The 16,873-nt window shown below is 39.3% G+C and overlaps 1 protein-coding gene across 5 annotated transcripts in view; it reads left to right on the forward strand.

Annotated features, from left to right (window-relative positions):
- The first annotated feature begins 333 nt into the window (after window positions 1–333).
- The window catches only part of LCORL (ligand dependent nuclear receptor corepressor like), a 163,019-nt gene continuing 146,479 nt past the window's right edge, over window positions 334–16,873 (forward strand). The window contains exon 1 of one of the 5 annotated variants that reach the window (XM_045771434.2): window positions 334–650. In XM_045771434.2, the coding sequence (XP_045627390.2) occupies window positions 500–650 (151 nt within the window). In that variant the 5' untranslated portion in view covers window positions 334–499. The remainder of the gene's footprint in view (window positions 651–16,873) is intronic. The other 4 variants (XM_045771439.2, XM_045771440.1, XM_045771443.2 and 1 more) reach the window with 4 other exon arrangements.

Raw genomic sequence — 16,873 nt, forward strand, 5'->3', positions numbered from 1 at the left:
CAAGGACCGGCATGCATCGCGTAGCGGCGGCAAGCTCCGCTCCGGGACCCCGGCGCAACGGAGCCTGGGAAGTGAAGTCTCCGGGCGGCCCGAGTCGCGTCGCGAAGTCAGAAGGGAGGCGTTGCTAGTCTGCTCCATTAGCACGCTGGTTTCTGGCCGGGCTCCGAGCCTCTCGCTCCCGCTCAGGATTTTCGCGGGCGGCGGCGGGAGCAGTATGGCTTGCTTGAGTAAACTCCGGGGGGAGGAGGGAGATGGGAGTGGATGGGGAGGCGGGGTCAGCGGAAGCGGCAGGTTGCTTCCTTCTCCTCACGCTCCCTCCCCGCCTCTCCTGGAGGGAGCGGTGGGAGGGGGAGGGAAGGGCAGAGGGAAGGTAGTGACACGTGTCAATCAACCCCCCCTCCGGGGGGCGCGCGCTCCGGGGCTCGCGCCGAGGGCTCGCGCCCCTGCCTCGTGCCTGCGCCGCTCGTATGTAAATGAGGGCGCGTGACGCGGGACGCAGATGGACAAGGGAAGAGAGAGAATGGCCGCTGCCGCCGCCGCTGCTGCCGCCGCCGCCGCCGCTCAGTGCCGGAGCCCTCGGTGCGCGGCGGAGAGGAGAGGATTCCGGCGGGAACTCGACTCTTGGCGCCACCGCCTCATGCACTGTGTAGGTAAGAGAGACACGGGCCGGGGCCCCGGCTCCGCGCGGCGACGGCTGCCGCAGCCCGAGGAGTTTGTGGCTGAGGGGGTTAGTTGAATCTCCCGTTCGGGTCAGTTCAATGGGGGAGCGCGATGGGAGCGGCGGCGGCGCGGCGGCTCCGGCGCTCGCCTTTTGTCTGGGGGCTTCTCGCCCGGCGCGGTTCGCGCTCCTTCCCTTCTCAGCTCTTGGGCTCCTCAGGAACTGTTAGTTCGGACCCGCTCGTCGAGCCCCCTAGGAAACCGCTCGCTCGCGCTCTCCCCGAAACTCCGCGGCGCCCCTCGCAGCCCGCCGTCCACCCTGTCGGGGGGCAAGCAGCGGCCCGGTGGGTCGGCCTCCGGGTGGAGGGGAGCCGGCGGGCAGGGCCGGCGGGAGGAAGGCGGGCTGGTCCGCGCCCCCGCCGGGCGTACACACACCCCCTTCTCGCAGCCGGGGGCCGGGCCGGCCAACGCGGCCGAGTTCCTGGGGACTGGGACCGGGGCGACCCCCGGGCGCTCGCGGGGCGGGGGTCGCGGGTGAGCCGGCTGGGGGCGAGGGGCGGCGGGGGCGTCGCCCGAGGGGCGGGGGCACCCAACTCTGCCCTCTCGCGCTCGGCGGCGGCGGCGCTGTGTGTACCCCTTTAAGAAGGAGCTGCTCGAGCGCTGACGGTTGGGATTTGAAGTTCTTCCTCCCTCTTTGGAAGTCTGGACGGATGGGGGGTGTTGCCATGGCGACGGCACCCTTCTCCGCCCCCCCCACCTTACCCCCTCCTTTTCCCCTCGCGGACGCCCGGACGACTCTGGTCCTCTTGTACTGTCATGTGATGGACCCTTCCCTGCACACACACGCACATCATCCTTCCCACCTACCATCCCCGTTCTCTTGCAATTCCGTCTTCCTTTTGGTGGGGTCGGAATCGTTTTGCTACAAACTTCTGGCTTGGGGCTGTCATTCTGCGGGTTGCTCGGGGTGGCACATTGTGGGAACTACCCACTGTGCCGCGGTCGCTTTTTTGTCTGAGTGAGACGTGTGCGAGGAGCTGTTACCCAGCAGGTTGGTTTAGTGGGCACAGAAGGGACTACGAGGGTTATGGGATGGGGTGTGTTGTCCTTGTTTGTTTTGGGGGTTGTGGGTTGGAGAGCAGGGGAAGAGGTAGAAAGGAAGGTTGCATTGTCTTAAGGAGTGGATGGGTAGCGGTAGCAGCTTGCTCGCTGGCGATTAAATCTTGGCATTTGGAGTTGAGGAGTAACCTGAGTGCCTTAAGAAAACAACTCTTTTACCTTGTTTCCATCTGTTCTTGCGCCACCTCGCGCCCCTTTTCCCCCACCCCCTCAGATTTGTTTGGTTAGCGCCTGAAGATCCTTCTTGTTTTTCCCTAGTGAAAAGGAGACCGCGGTGGAATAAACTAGTACAGCTTCAGCTTAGAAATGTGCATTGCAGAGTACGGTGGATATAGGAAAATGTACAAGAAGGAAGCTTGCTCCGACTAGGAGCATTTAAGTTCACTTTAAGCAATAAACTGTTTTACCCTTATAAAATATATTTTGGTCTTATTTAAGGAAACATTCTGGGAAATAGCTTTAGTCAAGTATTTATAAGTGATTTTAGTTCTTAGAAAAAGTAAAAAAAAAACCCTCACGGTATTCTTTTACAAAAATGTTAAGCCAAGTGTTGCTAGTGCTTCCTGAATACAAAATGGACCCATCTTTTTTTTTAAGCTTTTATTTATTTATTTGACAGAGAGATAGGGAGCACAAGTAGTGAGAGCCGCAGGCAGAGGGAGTGGGAGAAGCCGGCTGTCCGCGGAGAAGGGAGCCCGACCCAGGGCTCGATCCCAAAACCCTGGGATCCTGACCTGTGCTGAACGCAGCTGCTTAACCGACTGAGCCATCCAGGCGCCCCAAAATGGACCCATTTTTATAATTGCTTATGTAAGGATCTCTTCCACTGACAACCTGTTTAGAAATTGTTGAGTTGGTTCACAGGATGATAGCATTCAAACACTGGCTCACGATGTAATTGTGTTAAGTTTTATCAAGGCACGCAGTGATTTGTAGATGTCTTCGGTCAGTTTTTATGTTTTGGAATACTTTGAGGAAGGGAAAAATTTCTTCTTGTTTAGATACATTAAGTATGGCTCTGTAACACAAAAATATGTGTAGTTTTGAAAAACAGTCAAATTTTAAATGACTTTGGATTTGATGGAAAAACTGATTTAGAATATCTTTCTGCCTTACCTGCTCAGACACGCAAGTATGATTAGAAGACATTGAAAATTGAGTTGATGTGGTATGTCTAACATGCAATCTCTATATTTTTAATGTAATGTATAACTGTACTGTATTTGAAAGGAAATTTTTTCCTGGACTCTAACTGTATTTCAGAATTGTTTCCCATAGTCCCAGTCGGGAGACATAGTAAAACCCATCTCATACTTTTGTTTTAGTCATTGTTATTTTTACATAATAAAACTCTTTTAAACAGATTTACACTTGTTGATTTGGTTTTTTCAGTATCATATATGTGAAGCACTTATTTATTCATAGTGTGAATTAGGATTAAGTGTAGTTTGTGTGATTATTTTAAATTACCTTTTGCTATTAACGTGCTTATATTCAATACTTAACTTTGTAAACATATTTGCAAAAAAAGCCCAATTCTTTTTCGTTTTGCATGTGTGTGAATATTTTTATGTATATATATTTTTGTATTGAATATATTCAGTGCTCTTATTGCTTGAAATCCTTTTCATAAATTATACTTTCTATAATTTGGAAAAGAAAATGATCCAAAAGTCTTATTTTTATATGAGACAGAAATTGTAAGCAGTGCCCTAGGGTTATTCAGCAAATTAGTATTGAGCCAGTAGTGAAGTTTTAAATCTCAATTCTTAGCCTAAGTTTTTAAAGTAATCTGGTTTTTTTAATAACTCAGATAATATTCTAATTTCATAAGGGAAAAAGTTCATTTTAGTTGTCATGACTGCTGGTAGTTAGTTGTGATGTTTGCTTTTCTCTATTTGTGGAACTCATGTCTTTAGGTTAGATTTGTGACTACTTTGTGATTTATTCCTCGTTTTTCTTTTTTACAATTTAATTGAAAAGTTGTTCTACAAACTTTATGTCCTGATTAATAGCCCTATTTAATGTGGTGCTTTTTATAATTTGATTATTTTTCTGTAATCATCCTATACAATGCTATAATTTTCAGTATGCTCAGCTAACAAATGTTTGAGTGCTTATTGAATATAGTTAATAGTATCCTAGTACTCAGTATGACATTGAGTGATAACAGATAGTCGTGGGTCTTATGGAATATATAATACAATTAGTATCTGATAAGTCATTAAATTTAAAACAAAGTAAAGTCAAGCATAAAAGAAATGCATTAGCATATTTTTAAATATTACCAGGTCTTGTATAGTCTATTAGGATATTCAGTCTGGGAGATAGGCCGAGTTTTTTGTTTTTCTACTTTTTGCTAACTTTTAATTTTGATAAAATTTCGAATTTACAAGAAAAGTTGGAAGAATAGTACGAGGAACTCCTAGGTACTCTTACCCACATTCACCAATTGTATTACGTTATGCTGCATTTATCATTCTTGCCTTATATCTATTTTTTTTCTGAACCATTTGAGGATAATTTAGTGACATCATACCTCTCGACCCTTAAAATTCTTCAGTGTATATTTCCTAAAACCAAGGACATTATCTTACCCAACCACAGTGTAAATTATTAAAACCAGGGGATTTAAAAATGACATAATACTATTACCTATTTCATAATCCATGCTCAATTTTTATCTTTTTTATCTATAAGCTCCCCCCTACCTCGCAGTCCTGGATCATGTATTGCATTTGGTAGTACTACCTCTTTAGTCTCTCTTAATCTGGAACATTTCCTCAGCCTTTCTTGTATGCTTGACCTTGACATTTTTTAAAAGTACAGGATGGTTATTTTGTAGAATGTCCCTAATTTGAATTTGTCTGTTGTTTTCTCATGACTACACTGCTTATACATATTTGGTAGGAATACCTCTAAAGAGATGTTCTCTTTTTATCAGTACATCATATCTTGAGGTTCATGATGTTGGTTTGTCCCAATGTTGGTGATGTTAGCTTTGAAAATTTGGTTAAGGTGGTATTCTCCATTATTTCTCCCTGAAAGTTATTTTCATCCTTTTGTAATTAAGAATGTAATTTGTGGGAAAATATTTTGAGGAACAGAATATTAACATAGTCTCACCAATATTTCACCCACAAGTTTTAACATCCATTCATGATTTTCTAACTTCATCATTCCTCCTATAATTAGTACTTGGTATTCTGTCATAAAGCAATCTTTCTTATCTCCTCCATTATTTATTTATTTATTCAGTTATTTTTATCAGCATGAACTTATGGATTCTTTATTTAATGGTTAAATCCATTGCTGTCATTACTTTGATTCCCAGATTGTCTCAGGTTTTGTCTTTGGGAGCCTCATCAGTTTTTGACAAGTCACACCTCTCCACAACCCCTCACCCTCATCTCTCAAATGACAGCACTTCCTTCCTGCCAAAACAAGATATTCCAGGTTCATCATCCAGCCCCAACGTAAGCCATTTCTCCAAATAACCCTGCATTCTTTTTAGTGGAGAATAGATTTAGATACCAAAATCTGAACACTAGGTTTCAGGACTGTTTTTAAACCCTATTTTTTTCTGACACAGAAGCTAATACTCAGTGTAACTGATTTGCCTAAGGTGGCAACAACAAAACAAAATGCAAAGATTTGATTAGAATCATTCTGTAAACTCCAGTTTCTTTTCTACATACCAGTGTTGTCCAGTAGAAATATAGTGGGATCCAAATATTTAATTTAAAATTTTCTAGCAACCACATTTGAAAAGCACATTTTTTAAGGCCAATATCCTCAAAATATTTTAACATTAATCCATACTAAAATTGTTAATGAGTTAGTTTACATTCCTTTTTTAATATTAAATTTTTGAAGTTAGGCATTTTATACATCTAGCACATCTTAATTTGAACTCGCCACATTTCAGGTGCTTAATAGCCACACATAGCCAAATGGCTACCTCATTGGACAACACGGTTCTATAGTATAGTAGCTCCAGTCAGCTCTTGATACCATGGTACCACTTATTTCAAATGTGTTGATAATAACCAAACCCACAACTTAATTTGTCTTTCTCCAGACCTTTTATTTGTATAGAAAATACAGCAAATAAATAGGCTCTGGAGCTAGACTACCTGTGTTTAAAGCCTACTGTTACCACTTACCAACGTGGACTAGTTACTTACCCTCTCTGTACTTCAGTTTCTTATCTGTAAATTGGAGATAATGAAGTGGTTTGAGAATTAATTATGTTGCTATATGTTAGTGTCTACCCTATAAAAAGCATTCCATAAATATTAGGTATTATTCGTGATTTAGACAGGTTATTAGCAGCTTTGAGCTTTACGTTTTTGCCAGTAGATTCTTTCTGGTGGGAATGCTGATAAACAATAAAAGGATCATGAGGCGTATTAGAGGAAAGGATAGTGAGGGCTTGCATGATCTGTATTCCAGGGTTATTTTAGAGCCACAGAGTCAGAGTTTTAGAATCACAGTATATCACTTAGCATAATCCTGTCTTTTCATATATGGGGAGATCAAAAGAATGATGCCTTCCTACATTATAAGGAATCTTTTGCTTTGGAAATCCTGAATACGAGAAATTAGTTTAAATTCATTTTAAAAATCTGTATCATACCGGGTCATCTTGAAGCTACTATTTGTCAGTACCTACTCTATTTTACTCTTCCTGTTAAACACATCACTGCCTTAGTGCTTCACACTCTGCAAGTGTTTGTAGAGTGGACTTTCTTCCAAACTACCTGTGCCCTTTATAATAGCAGTGTCGGTATCAGAGGCTAGTCTCTTCCTCTATTTTTAACCTGTGAAGAAGTTATGGGAGCCCTTGATAGAGCTGTGACTCTTAAAGACAGGACAGTCCAGATAAATAAAATTCTAGATAATCAACTTGACATTTCTTTCTTGCTGCTTCTTGCCTTCTGCTCTTTTGTCTTTCCACTAAGTTCTGCTTCATCTTGTCATTATTGCCATGAAAATTTCAGAAATCTGAATTTGATGAGGACTGGTATGGATGGGTCAGTCACCCAAAAACCTTGGCACTTGGCTGTACAACTATTTTTTTCAAGCACTAGCAGGTTTTTTTTTTTTTTTTTTTTTTTTTTACCAATTTAAAAAGGTGTAAATTATGGAACTGTTAACATGGACAAGGCATATGGGATCTATGGTGATAATGAGTAGTTGGGTGTTTAAGACGTGTATCCAACTTTGTCTTTACCATAGGCATATCAGTGGATTTCATGTATAAAATTTGAAATTCTGTGGGGCGCCTGGGTGGCTCAGTCGTTAAGCGTCTGCCTTTGGCTCAGGACGTGATACCGGCGTTCTGGGATCAAGCTCCGCATCAGGCTCCTCTGCTGGGAGCCTGCTTCTTCCTCTTCCACTCCCCCTGCTTGTGTTCCCTCTCTCCCTGGCTGTCTCTCTCTCTCTCACATAAATAAGTAAAATCTTAAAAAAAAATAAAAAAAATAAAATTTGAAATTCTATGTTCTCCTGGATTATTTTATACTTGGAAGAGTAAAATTCTGCCATCCTTAGAACCAAGCAGTGTGTGAAATTTGTATTTTTGCAGATGTTAGATACAGGCTACAAGCTGGTCTGAGCATATCATAGTCTCCTTTCTGCATGGTGCTGTCTCTTCATGTCCATGCTGTTTCCTTTGGCTGGCTATATATATGCAGCCTTCTCAGCTTGGCTGTGCACCCTGATACATTGTTATGTGTCCTCCATGTTTCCCAGACTTGTCTGACTTTCAACCCTGGTCTTTAATTCTACCACAGTGCAGTCCTGGTGGAGCAACAAAGGCATGTAGATTTTTGGATATGCAGTTTTTTCCCCTTATTAGTAAATTCAGCCTTTCAGTTATAATATTCTATATTTTTTGTGTGTGATTTCCTGTCTTTTTCTTTTTCGATAGTGTTCCTTCTTTTTGGTATATATACTTATATATATAAAAATATAAATATATATATATATTTGGTATATATAAGTATATATATAAGTATATATATAAATATATATATAAATATATATAAATATATATATAAATATATATAAATATATATATAAATATATATATAAATATATAAAAATATATATAAATATATATAAATATATAAAATATAAAAATATATATAAATATATATAAATATATATATTGGTAAATATAAGTTTATATATATAAATATAAATATATATAACCAGCATTCATGGATAATAGATAACAGTTGGTTAGAGCACCAAATTCATACATTCAAAATTTGGGGGACCCATTTAACTTTATTAGAGTCCATACTTTGGGCTGAATCTATCATTAAGAAATTCTTTCAAAAGTTTTTATTCACCACAGAAAGTAAAAGAATGTGAAATTTAATGAAGAATCACTTTTCTATATCTCATTCTATATCTCATCTCTATATCTCATCTCATCTCTATATCTTATCTCATCTCATTTTGTACAGTTTTCTAATGGTTGACAAGAAACCTATCCTGCTTATTTCATTCACTTCTTGTTTTTCTTTTTTCTTTATTTTTATTTGTTGCCACGTTATTATTACTTTCTTTATGCTATCTCACGGATTCAGTTTTTATGGTGAAGTAAGCATGTTGGGCAGATTCAGATAAGATTTTAGTTTATAACAGTATCTGTATTGCTGGTTTCATTGTCTTTCAGCCTAGCGTATAATATATATTAAGTCATTTTTTGGAATACCTGCTTTGGTTTTGTAGTTTACAAAGCAGTAGCATCTCCCATTTGTCTTTCTTCATCAAGTAAAAACTCATAATCATATTCAATTAGTTGTTCATAGTTTACCAGATTGCTTTTTCCCCATTTGATTGTCTAGCTGCTTCTTTACAGCCCATACATTTTCATCTGCTTTTACTTCTCTTTTGTACACATTGCCCCAAATTCCCGACTTTTTAGTTACATCTTCTACCCTCCATCCTCAGTCACTTTTAAAAATCAATTGCAACCTAGAGTCTTTTCTAAAGTATTTATTGAAAAACAAGTTTGAGACCTTTTTTCAGATTGGCCAGTTCTTTTCTGATGGGTATGTGCAGGGTGTGTATTTTAGGTAGTAACTTGTCCAGTAGTCTTCATATTTAAGTAGTCAGCCATTTAGGGACAAGGGACTGGGTCTTCACAAATGGTAGAAAGGACTAAGAATTGAGAGAATATGGTTTCTTTCTTAGCTTTAATCATTATAGCCTTTGGCACAAGTCATTTATCTGTAAACTAGGACAGTATCTATCCTCATATGTTCACTTTTTTGTTTTGGGGAAAGGTCTATAATACTTATATAGTAGTGGTTTCTGGCTGAAGATATAAATTAAGGTATTAGGTATAATTAGCAGCATAAAGATGATCATTTAAACCCATGGAAATAGATGAGATCATCTAGGTATAAGGGATAATATAAGTAGAAAGGAGTACTCTATACCGTGCCTTAAGAAATCTTAGCATTCTTTGGGCAGAAGAAGGGGAGCTTCAGAATAAGTCCACTGAACTTTTACACTAAAAAGTAAGGCAGTTGCCTCTAAGTAGGAAAATCAAGAGCTAGTAGTATCACCAAATCTAAGGAGAGGAGTGTTACAATAAGAAAGGATTGTTACATGTTGTTTGAGATGTTAACATCAAACAGGAATGTTTGAAATGTTCCTTCAAACAGGAAAGTATACATTGTTTTTGGCAGCATGTAGATTCTAGGTGACATTAACTGGTAATTTCAGCTGTGGTGGAGAAGGAAGCCATATTGTAATAGGCTGGAAAACAGTTAAGATGTATATAAGAGGAGATAACGTTTGTAGTAGACTACTCATTTGAAAAGCTACATTTTGAGGAAAAACAGATAAATGAAGCAGTAATTGGAAGAACCTGGGGTCTAGGGATGTTTGTTGCTTAGGTGGGAGATAACAATTATGATGGGGAATGCTTTTTTTGAATCAATAATAATCAATGATTACTTTGATGTTATTTAACTTGAGACTTGAATGTAACAAGATATTGAAACAGGGAAATAGAACGGCCTCGGTTTGACTCACTGAATGTGAACTATAAAAGTATCTCTTGGGGTGCCTGGGTGGCTCCGTCGGTTAAGCAGCTGTCTGCCTTTGGCTCAGGTCATAATCCCAGGGTCCTGGGATTGAGTCCCGCATGGAGCGCCTTGCTCAGCAGGGAGCCTGCTTCTCCCCTTCCCTCTGCCTGCCACTCCCCCTGCTTGTGTGTACTCTCTGTCAAATAAATAAGTAAAATCTTTCAAAAAATAAAAATAACTTTTTTCTTCAAAAAATACTTTCCTAATTAAGTGCATCACTAAGATATATGTGGAATTAGTGTGTTACACAATTTAAAGGAATGATTTTTTTCCAATTAATTTACTGTTGTCAGTTAATCATCAGACATCTTGAGTCCTACTGTGTGCCAGTTGATGGGGTGTAATTCTGTTTCTTATTGGGTTCTGAACTGGAAATAGACTTAGGAATCAGAGATTAAAATATTAACTTTTTAATCTGTAGGTTGTATGGAAGAATTTGCCTTGAAATTGAGGCCAAATCAGACTCCTTTACTCCCTGTACCCCTGAACTGAATTTACCAACCTATCAAAGATAGAGCAGCCGGCACTGCAGACCTCTTCTAAAATACTGGGAAGCTCTGTGCCTGGTAGATCTTGGTGAGTTTACCATGTGATTTGCTTATTGGTAGGTATGACCATCTAGGCAGAGTGAGATGGAGGCTTGGCCATGCATGAAAAATGACCTTTAAAACATTAATTCATCCCACTAGGAACAGCTATCAAGGATGTTGCCAATATTAGTCATTCCTCTTTCCTTTGGGAGGACTGAATAAGGGTAGAGAAAAGGGCAGAAGCTTCTTTCAAAATACTTTCCCTAAGAATGTGAAAATTGTTGGGAGAGGTAGGGACTGTGGGTGAGTAAAAAGCTTATTGTATACACTAGGAATAGGGCTTAGACTTTGCTTTTATTAAAGCACCCACAGTTATCAGGGTTGTTAAGTATTAGAGTTTGTTTAATATAATGGAAAGACAGAAGAGGGAGCAATTAATTTTGATTTGAAATGACAAGGCTTCTAAAGATTGAGTGAAAGCAGGAGTTGGCAAACTTTTTTTTTTTTTTAATATTCCTTATGCTGTACTTTTCATCTCCTGACTTATTTATTTTATAACTAGAAGTTTATACTTCTTAATCCTCTTTACCTATTTTGCCCATCCTTGCACCTACCTTCCCTCTGGCAATAACCAGTTTGTTCTCTGTATTTAAAGGTCTGGGGTTTTTTGTTTATGTTTGTTTGTTTTGTTTTTTAGATTCCTCATATAAGTGAAATCATGTGGTACTTGTCCTTCTCTGTCTGACTTACTTCATTTAGCATAATACCCTCTAGGTCCATCAGTGTTGTCGCAAATGGCAAGATCTCATTTTTGTTTTACAACAGAGTAATATTCTAGTGTGTGTGTGCGTGCGTGTGTATGTGTGTATCACATCTTTATCCATCCATCAATGGGCACTTGGATTGGCTGTTGTAAATAATGCTGCAGAAACACAGGGGTGCATATATCTTTTTGAATTAGTGTTTTTGTTTCTTTGGGTAAATACCCAGTAGTGGAATTACTGGATCATATGGTGTTTCTATTTTTAGTTTTTTGAGGAACCTCCATACTGTTTTCCACAGTAGCTGCACCATGTTACGTTTCCGCCAGTAGTGCATAAGCATTCCCTTATTCCACATCCTCTCTAACAGTTGTTGTTTCTTGTCTTTTTGACACTAGCCATTATGACTGGTGCAAGGTAATATCCTCAATGTGGTTCGATTTGCGTTCCCCTAAAAACCAGTGACGTTAATTATCTTTTCTTGTGTCTGTTGGCCATCTCTATGGCTTCTTTGGAAAAATGTTTATTCAGGTGATCTGCCCATTTTTAAATTGGATTGTGTGTGTGTGTGTGTGTGTGTGTTGAGTTGTATGTGTTCTTTATATATTTCGGATTTTAACCCCTTATCAGATATATCATTTGCAAATATCTTCTCCCATTCAGTAGGTTGGCTTTTTGTTTTGTTGATGAGGTTTCCCGTGCTTGTACGAAAGCTTTTTTATAAAGTTCTGGATAATAAATTTGGTCCCTGTTGCAACTACTCAATTTTACCGTTAAAGCGCAAAAGCAATATATAAATGAATGAGCATGGCTGTATTCCAGTAAAAAGTTATTTACAAAAATAGCCATATGTGGCCTACAGATCATAGTTCGCTTATCCCTAAGTTAAATGATCCAGCGGGAGAGTAGGGTGGAGGGAATAGGCAGAGGCTTTGTATAAGCAAAAGTATAGAAGTCTAAATAATGATATATGCTGAAAATTGTCAACACTCTAGTGTCATTGAAGTATAAGGTGGGAGTAGGGAGTAGGACTAGAAGTATAAATTATGGCCTCTCTATAAGGAAGAAATTATGAGTCTTGAAGTTTTTTTTTTTTTTTTTAAACGGGTAATAACCATGATCGGATAAGTTGGCTTATGTTCATATTGAACATCTGCTGTTGGTTCAGGTTTGAGGGGCTTTTTGTTTGTAATAGTTTTAAGAAGCTCAAATTGAAGCAGCCCTTTTAAGTCAAAACTGGGAAAATAAGCAATCTCCACTTCAATATATTAATTAAGATGTTGCATTGCAGGGGCGCCTGGGTGGCACAGTGGTTAAGCGTCTGCCTTCAGCTCAGGGCGTGATCCCAGTGTTCTGGGATCGAGCCCCACATCAGGCTCCTCCGCTGGGAGCCTGCTTCTTCCTCTCCCACTCCCCCTGCTTGTGTTCCCTCTCTCGCTGGCTGTCTCTATCTCTATCGAATAAATAAATAAAATCTTTAAAAAAAAAAAGATGTTGCATTGCAGAAGTACTTGAATATGGCACCCTTCTTTTCTGCCTGGGCTCTGAACAACTTGAAAAACAAGGAAAAAGATGGCAGCCAAAATATCACTTCTGTTGATGAGACCAGGTTAGATGAACAGCTTGGTGGGAGAGTTCCATGGGCTGGCATAGGCCAACTTATCCACCCAGTCCTAGGCATACTAGGGAAGCAGAGCAAAATATGAGCTCACCGCAGGTATGTTTTCCCGATAGCTCACTCCCAAGGGGAAAGGAAGCAGAACTGAACTCTGTCTACTCAATTATTCTTTACAAAATCACCAACCAGATCAGGCAGTTAGTTCACTTCCCTAGGGGTGAGGAGAGGCGCGTATTATGCTTGTGAAGAAGCATCTTTCCTCATAGAAACAAGGAGCAAGAAAAAGGTTTTATTCCTCCAACAACCCAGGCTACTTTTTTTGCAGAGTTATATCTGTAGATAAGTTCAACTGTTATTATACTGAAAAGTCAAACTTACATATTCTGATATTTAAAAAAATATTTAATTCTGTTTGAAACAACCATATTTCTTAAACTCTTTTTTAATGAACTAGATTTTCTACAGACCTGTGTAAGACTTAAATAAAATCCATGTTTGGTGAGAAAAGAAAGACAATACTAACTTCTATACCAAGTGACTTTTTAAATTTAGAAAGAATATAGCTCTATTTTTTTAAGTGAAAAAAGCAGATACTTTGATAAATAGATTATGCTTTTAAACAGCTCTGATTATGGGTGCTTATGCAGTTTATTCACTGGTATCTGTTTCTTTAAAATGTTATAAATTCTTTCTTATCCTCTTCCCTTTCTGAACAATTCAGTACTAAAAGCATCAGGTGGGACCAAGCATGGGTAAGTGTCTACCCTGGATGGTGTATGTGGGAGAGACAGCCATGTCTTCTTGGAGGAGTGCAATGTCGGAGCCTGACAGGGGTGAGGAGGTTCCCCATGTGGGTTGATGGAGTTTCAAGAGGTGAGGAGTAATCTGACTAGAAGGGCATGCTGGTGCAAGTTGTCAGAGTCCCAGCAGGGTATCTGTGAAGGATAGTAGACCTGTTATGAGGGAGGGTTGGTTGTTCCTAGTAAGGGCTGTCCAGACCTGAACAGGGTAAGAGGATAAAGAGGGCATCTACTTGGAGGTGGGTTGGGAAAGAAAGGCATCCGTGTAGGAGGGTAGCATCGTGTGGGTATATTGAGGCTCAGTTGGATGAAGAGGAAGTTGATGCATGGAAACATCCCAGTGTAAGATGTCAGAGCCTGAGGGTGGGGAGAGGAAGGCATCCCATAGGAGGGTCAGCTCAGTATAGGTAGGATGTTAGAGCCTGAGCAGCAGGAGGAGGATATTCTTGTAGGAGGGGTGGTAGGCATGAGGAATAGGAACCTGAACAAAGTGAGGAAGTTATATACATGGAGGAGGCATGGGGGTATTGAGGCAGAGAAGGGTGAGGAAGGTATCCCTGGAGGGAAGGGGAGATAGTGGGAAATTGGTTACACACAGGGAGACTGATCAAAAAAATAAAGATAATGGGAGCCAGGCCTCTCACTGTCTGAGAGGGGAGTTTCAAATATGGAATTGGAGAAAAGTACAATGCTTTCTGTAGTATTGGACTAGAAATGAGATATTGGTGTGAACCCATGGTTTTCATTATATATAGATTAGAAATATAGAAGTAAATGTGTGTGTGTGTGTATGTATACGCACTTAGGCCCTATACTGTTCACTGAGAAGGGGCCTAGGAGCAGTGACAGTCCAATAACATTGTACATAATGTATCATTGTTAATTTCTTGATTTTAATGGTTGTATTCCTAACAGAATGCTTTTGTAGGAATTACTTGTTAAAGAATTCAAGGGTGGTGGGACATGATGTAGGCCATTTACTCTCAAATAGTTGGAAAAATAAAAGTTTGTATCATACTTAAAACATTTTCTATAAATTTAAAATTGTTACAGGAGTGCCTGGGTGGCTCAGTCAGTGAAGTGTCTGACTTCGGCTCGGGTCATGATCTCAGGGTTCTGGGATCAAGCCCTGCATCATGCTCCCTGCTCAGTGGGGAGTCTGCTTATCCCTTTGCCTTTCCTTCTGTTCTCTCTCTGTTTCTCTCTCTCTCTCAAATAAATAAATAAAATCTTTAAAATAAATACAGTTGTTACAAAGGAAAAGTAAGTATTTAAAAGCAATGTTATTTACATTCTCTTGAATTAATCACTTTCAGCCCTTAAAACCACACAGTAATATATAAATTGTCTTACAGGTTTTTCAACACTAAGAATTGCCCTTTAAATAATGATAGCTAATATCTATGAGTGCTTACCATGTGTCATACACTTTATGTATGTGTATTAATCATATTTAATTTTCACATGTGAAATAGTACAATTTTATTTTTCATTTTACAGATTAGAAAACCGAGGCTTAGAGAAGCTGCCCAAGACTTTCCATGTAGGAAATGTGAAGGTAGAATTCACATCCAGGTCTTTATTACTCTCTTGGTCAAACCTGGTTAAAAAAATAACAAGTCTGATCCTTCCTAATCAGGTGGTTGTGTCTAAAGATTTAGTAAAATAGTGTTGTTCTCTGTTTCATTTCAGAACCCTGAGGTGCAAGGGTAGGGAAAAGTGTTCTGGACTTAGACCACCTCAGCACTTGGTTCTTGGTGAGAAATAAGAGATAATAAGGCCTTCTGTTATTTAAATACACATATCTGAGTTAAGGATTCTATTAAGGTAGATTAATGAGAAATAATATACCCAAATTTCTTTCTTGGTCATCTGTTGGGAATAGTGGGTGGTAAGACCATGGAGTTAGTGGGGCAAGGATTTTTCCCAGCCCAGACTATCAGTGTTTTTAGTCTGGGTATAAAGTTATTCTCCATCCCAGTTCCAAGAATGATGACCATCTCCTTTCCATCTCTTTTGAACTTTTCCAAAGAATAGTAAATGATCAAATAGAAGATTGCTAATGACAATTTATTGTTTCATTTTAATTCCCCTTTGCTTCTGATCCCCTATACCCATTTATAGTGTAGGAAAATAGTGCCTGGTAAATGTTTTTTTAAAAAACATACCAACATTATGGCATCAGTCTAATCAGTACCTATTTTTTCTCCTTTGCCTTATTACTTGACCTTTTAATATTTCCATTCTGGCATCAGTATAACTTATAAATGGGATAGAATATTCCTATGAGTGTACATTAGCTTACTTATCTTACTAAGTTATCTTCTTTATCTTCACTCTTCTCATCAGTGTGAACCCACAGATCCTTTCATTCTCTGTTATAGAGTTTTTGCTGACCCTCTCATTCTTTAGACCCATTCTAAAATTGCCCCTTTATTTTATATCAGGAATAATAGGATTTTCAGTGTTGAAGGAAGCATGGTCATCTGCTATGATCCTATTGTGCATCTCTTCCTCATGATTTTTTTTCAGTTAAGTATTTACAGTGTTAGGCTTTGTGCTAGGGGACTCTGATGCATTAGATTGTTTTCATGAAGCACAGTCTTGTAGATTACACAAGGTTTTCTTACTATAATAAATGCTATAATAGAAGCATATACAATATTAACGTTGTGATACAAAGGAGGAGAGTGATCAGGTTTCCTTGTATGGGTCCAAGAATGGTTGTATGATGATTGTGAGATATGAGAAAAGAGAAAGAGATGAGTCATGAAGAAACTTCTGAGCAGAATATAATAGTAATTATTGTTATTTTTAATTATTTTACTTTGCATTAGGCATTAATGCTTTGATTTTCACAACAGTTATGTAAGTAGGAACTCTTTTTATCATCCCCATTAAATAACTCATAGGTAATGGAAAACCACTCATGGGTTTTAAGCATGGGAGTGACATAGTTTCGTTTGTGGTTTTTTAAGATTATTCTGCCAGTAGAGTAATAGGGGAATAGGACAGGCAAATCGACCAGGGGAACGTCAAGATAGCCCAACCAAGAAATTATGAGAATCTGAAATAAGAGTAGTAGTACTAATGGAGGAGAAGGAAAAACTCAAAAGATATGATGCATTACAATCAACAGATTTTTAGATACTGATAAACTGTGGGCATACAGAAAAAGGAGGGAGAATAGAGAAGATTATTTTCAGGCTTCTTTTAGGAGACCTAGTTGGATTGTGACACAGTTATCCAGGATAGGATATAGAGCAGCATATTT

The sequence above is a fragment of the Ursus americanus genome, chromosome 8 (genome assembly GCF_024610735.1).
Source record: "Ursus americanus isolate L20-20 chromosome 8, mUrsAme1.1.p, whole genome shotgun sequence".
NCBI lineage: Eukaryota > Metazoa > Chordata > Mammalia > Carnivora > Ursidae > Ursus > Ursus americanus.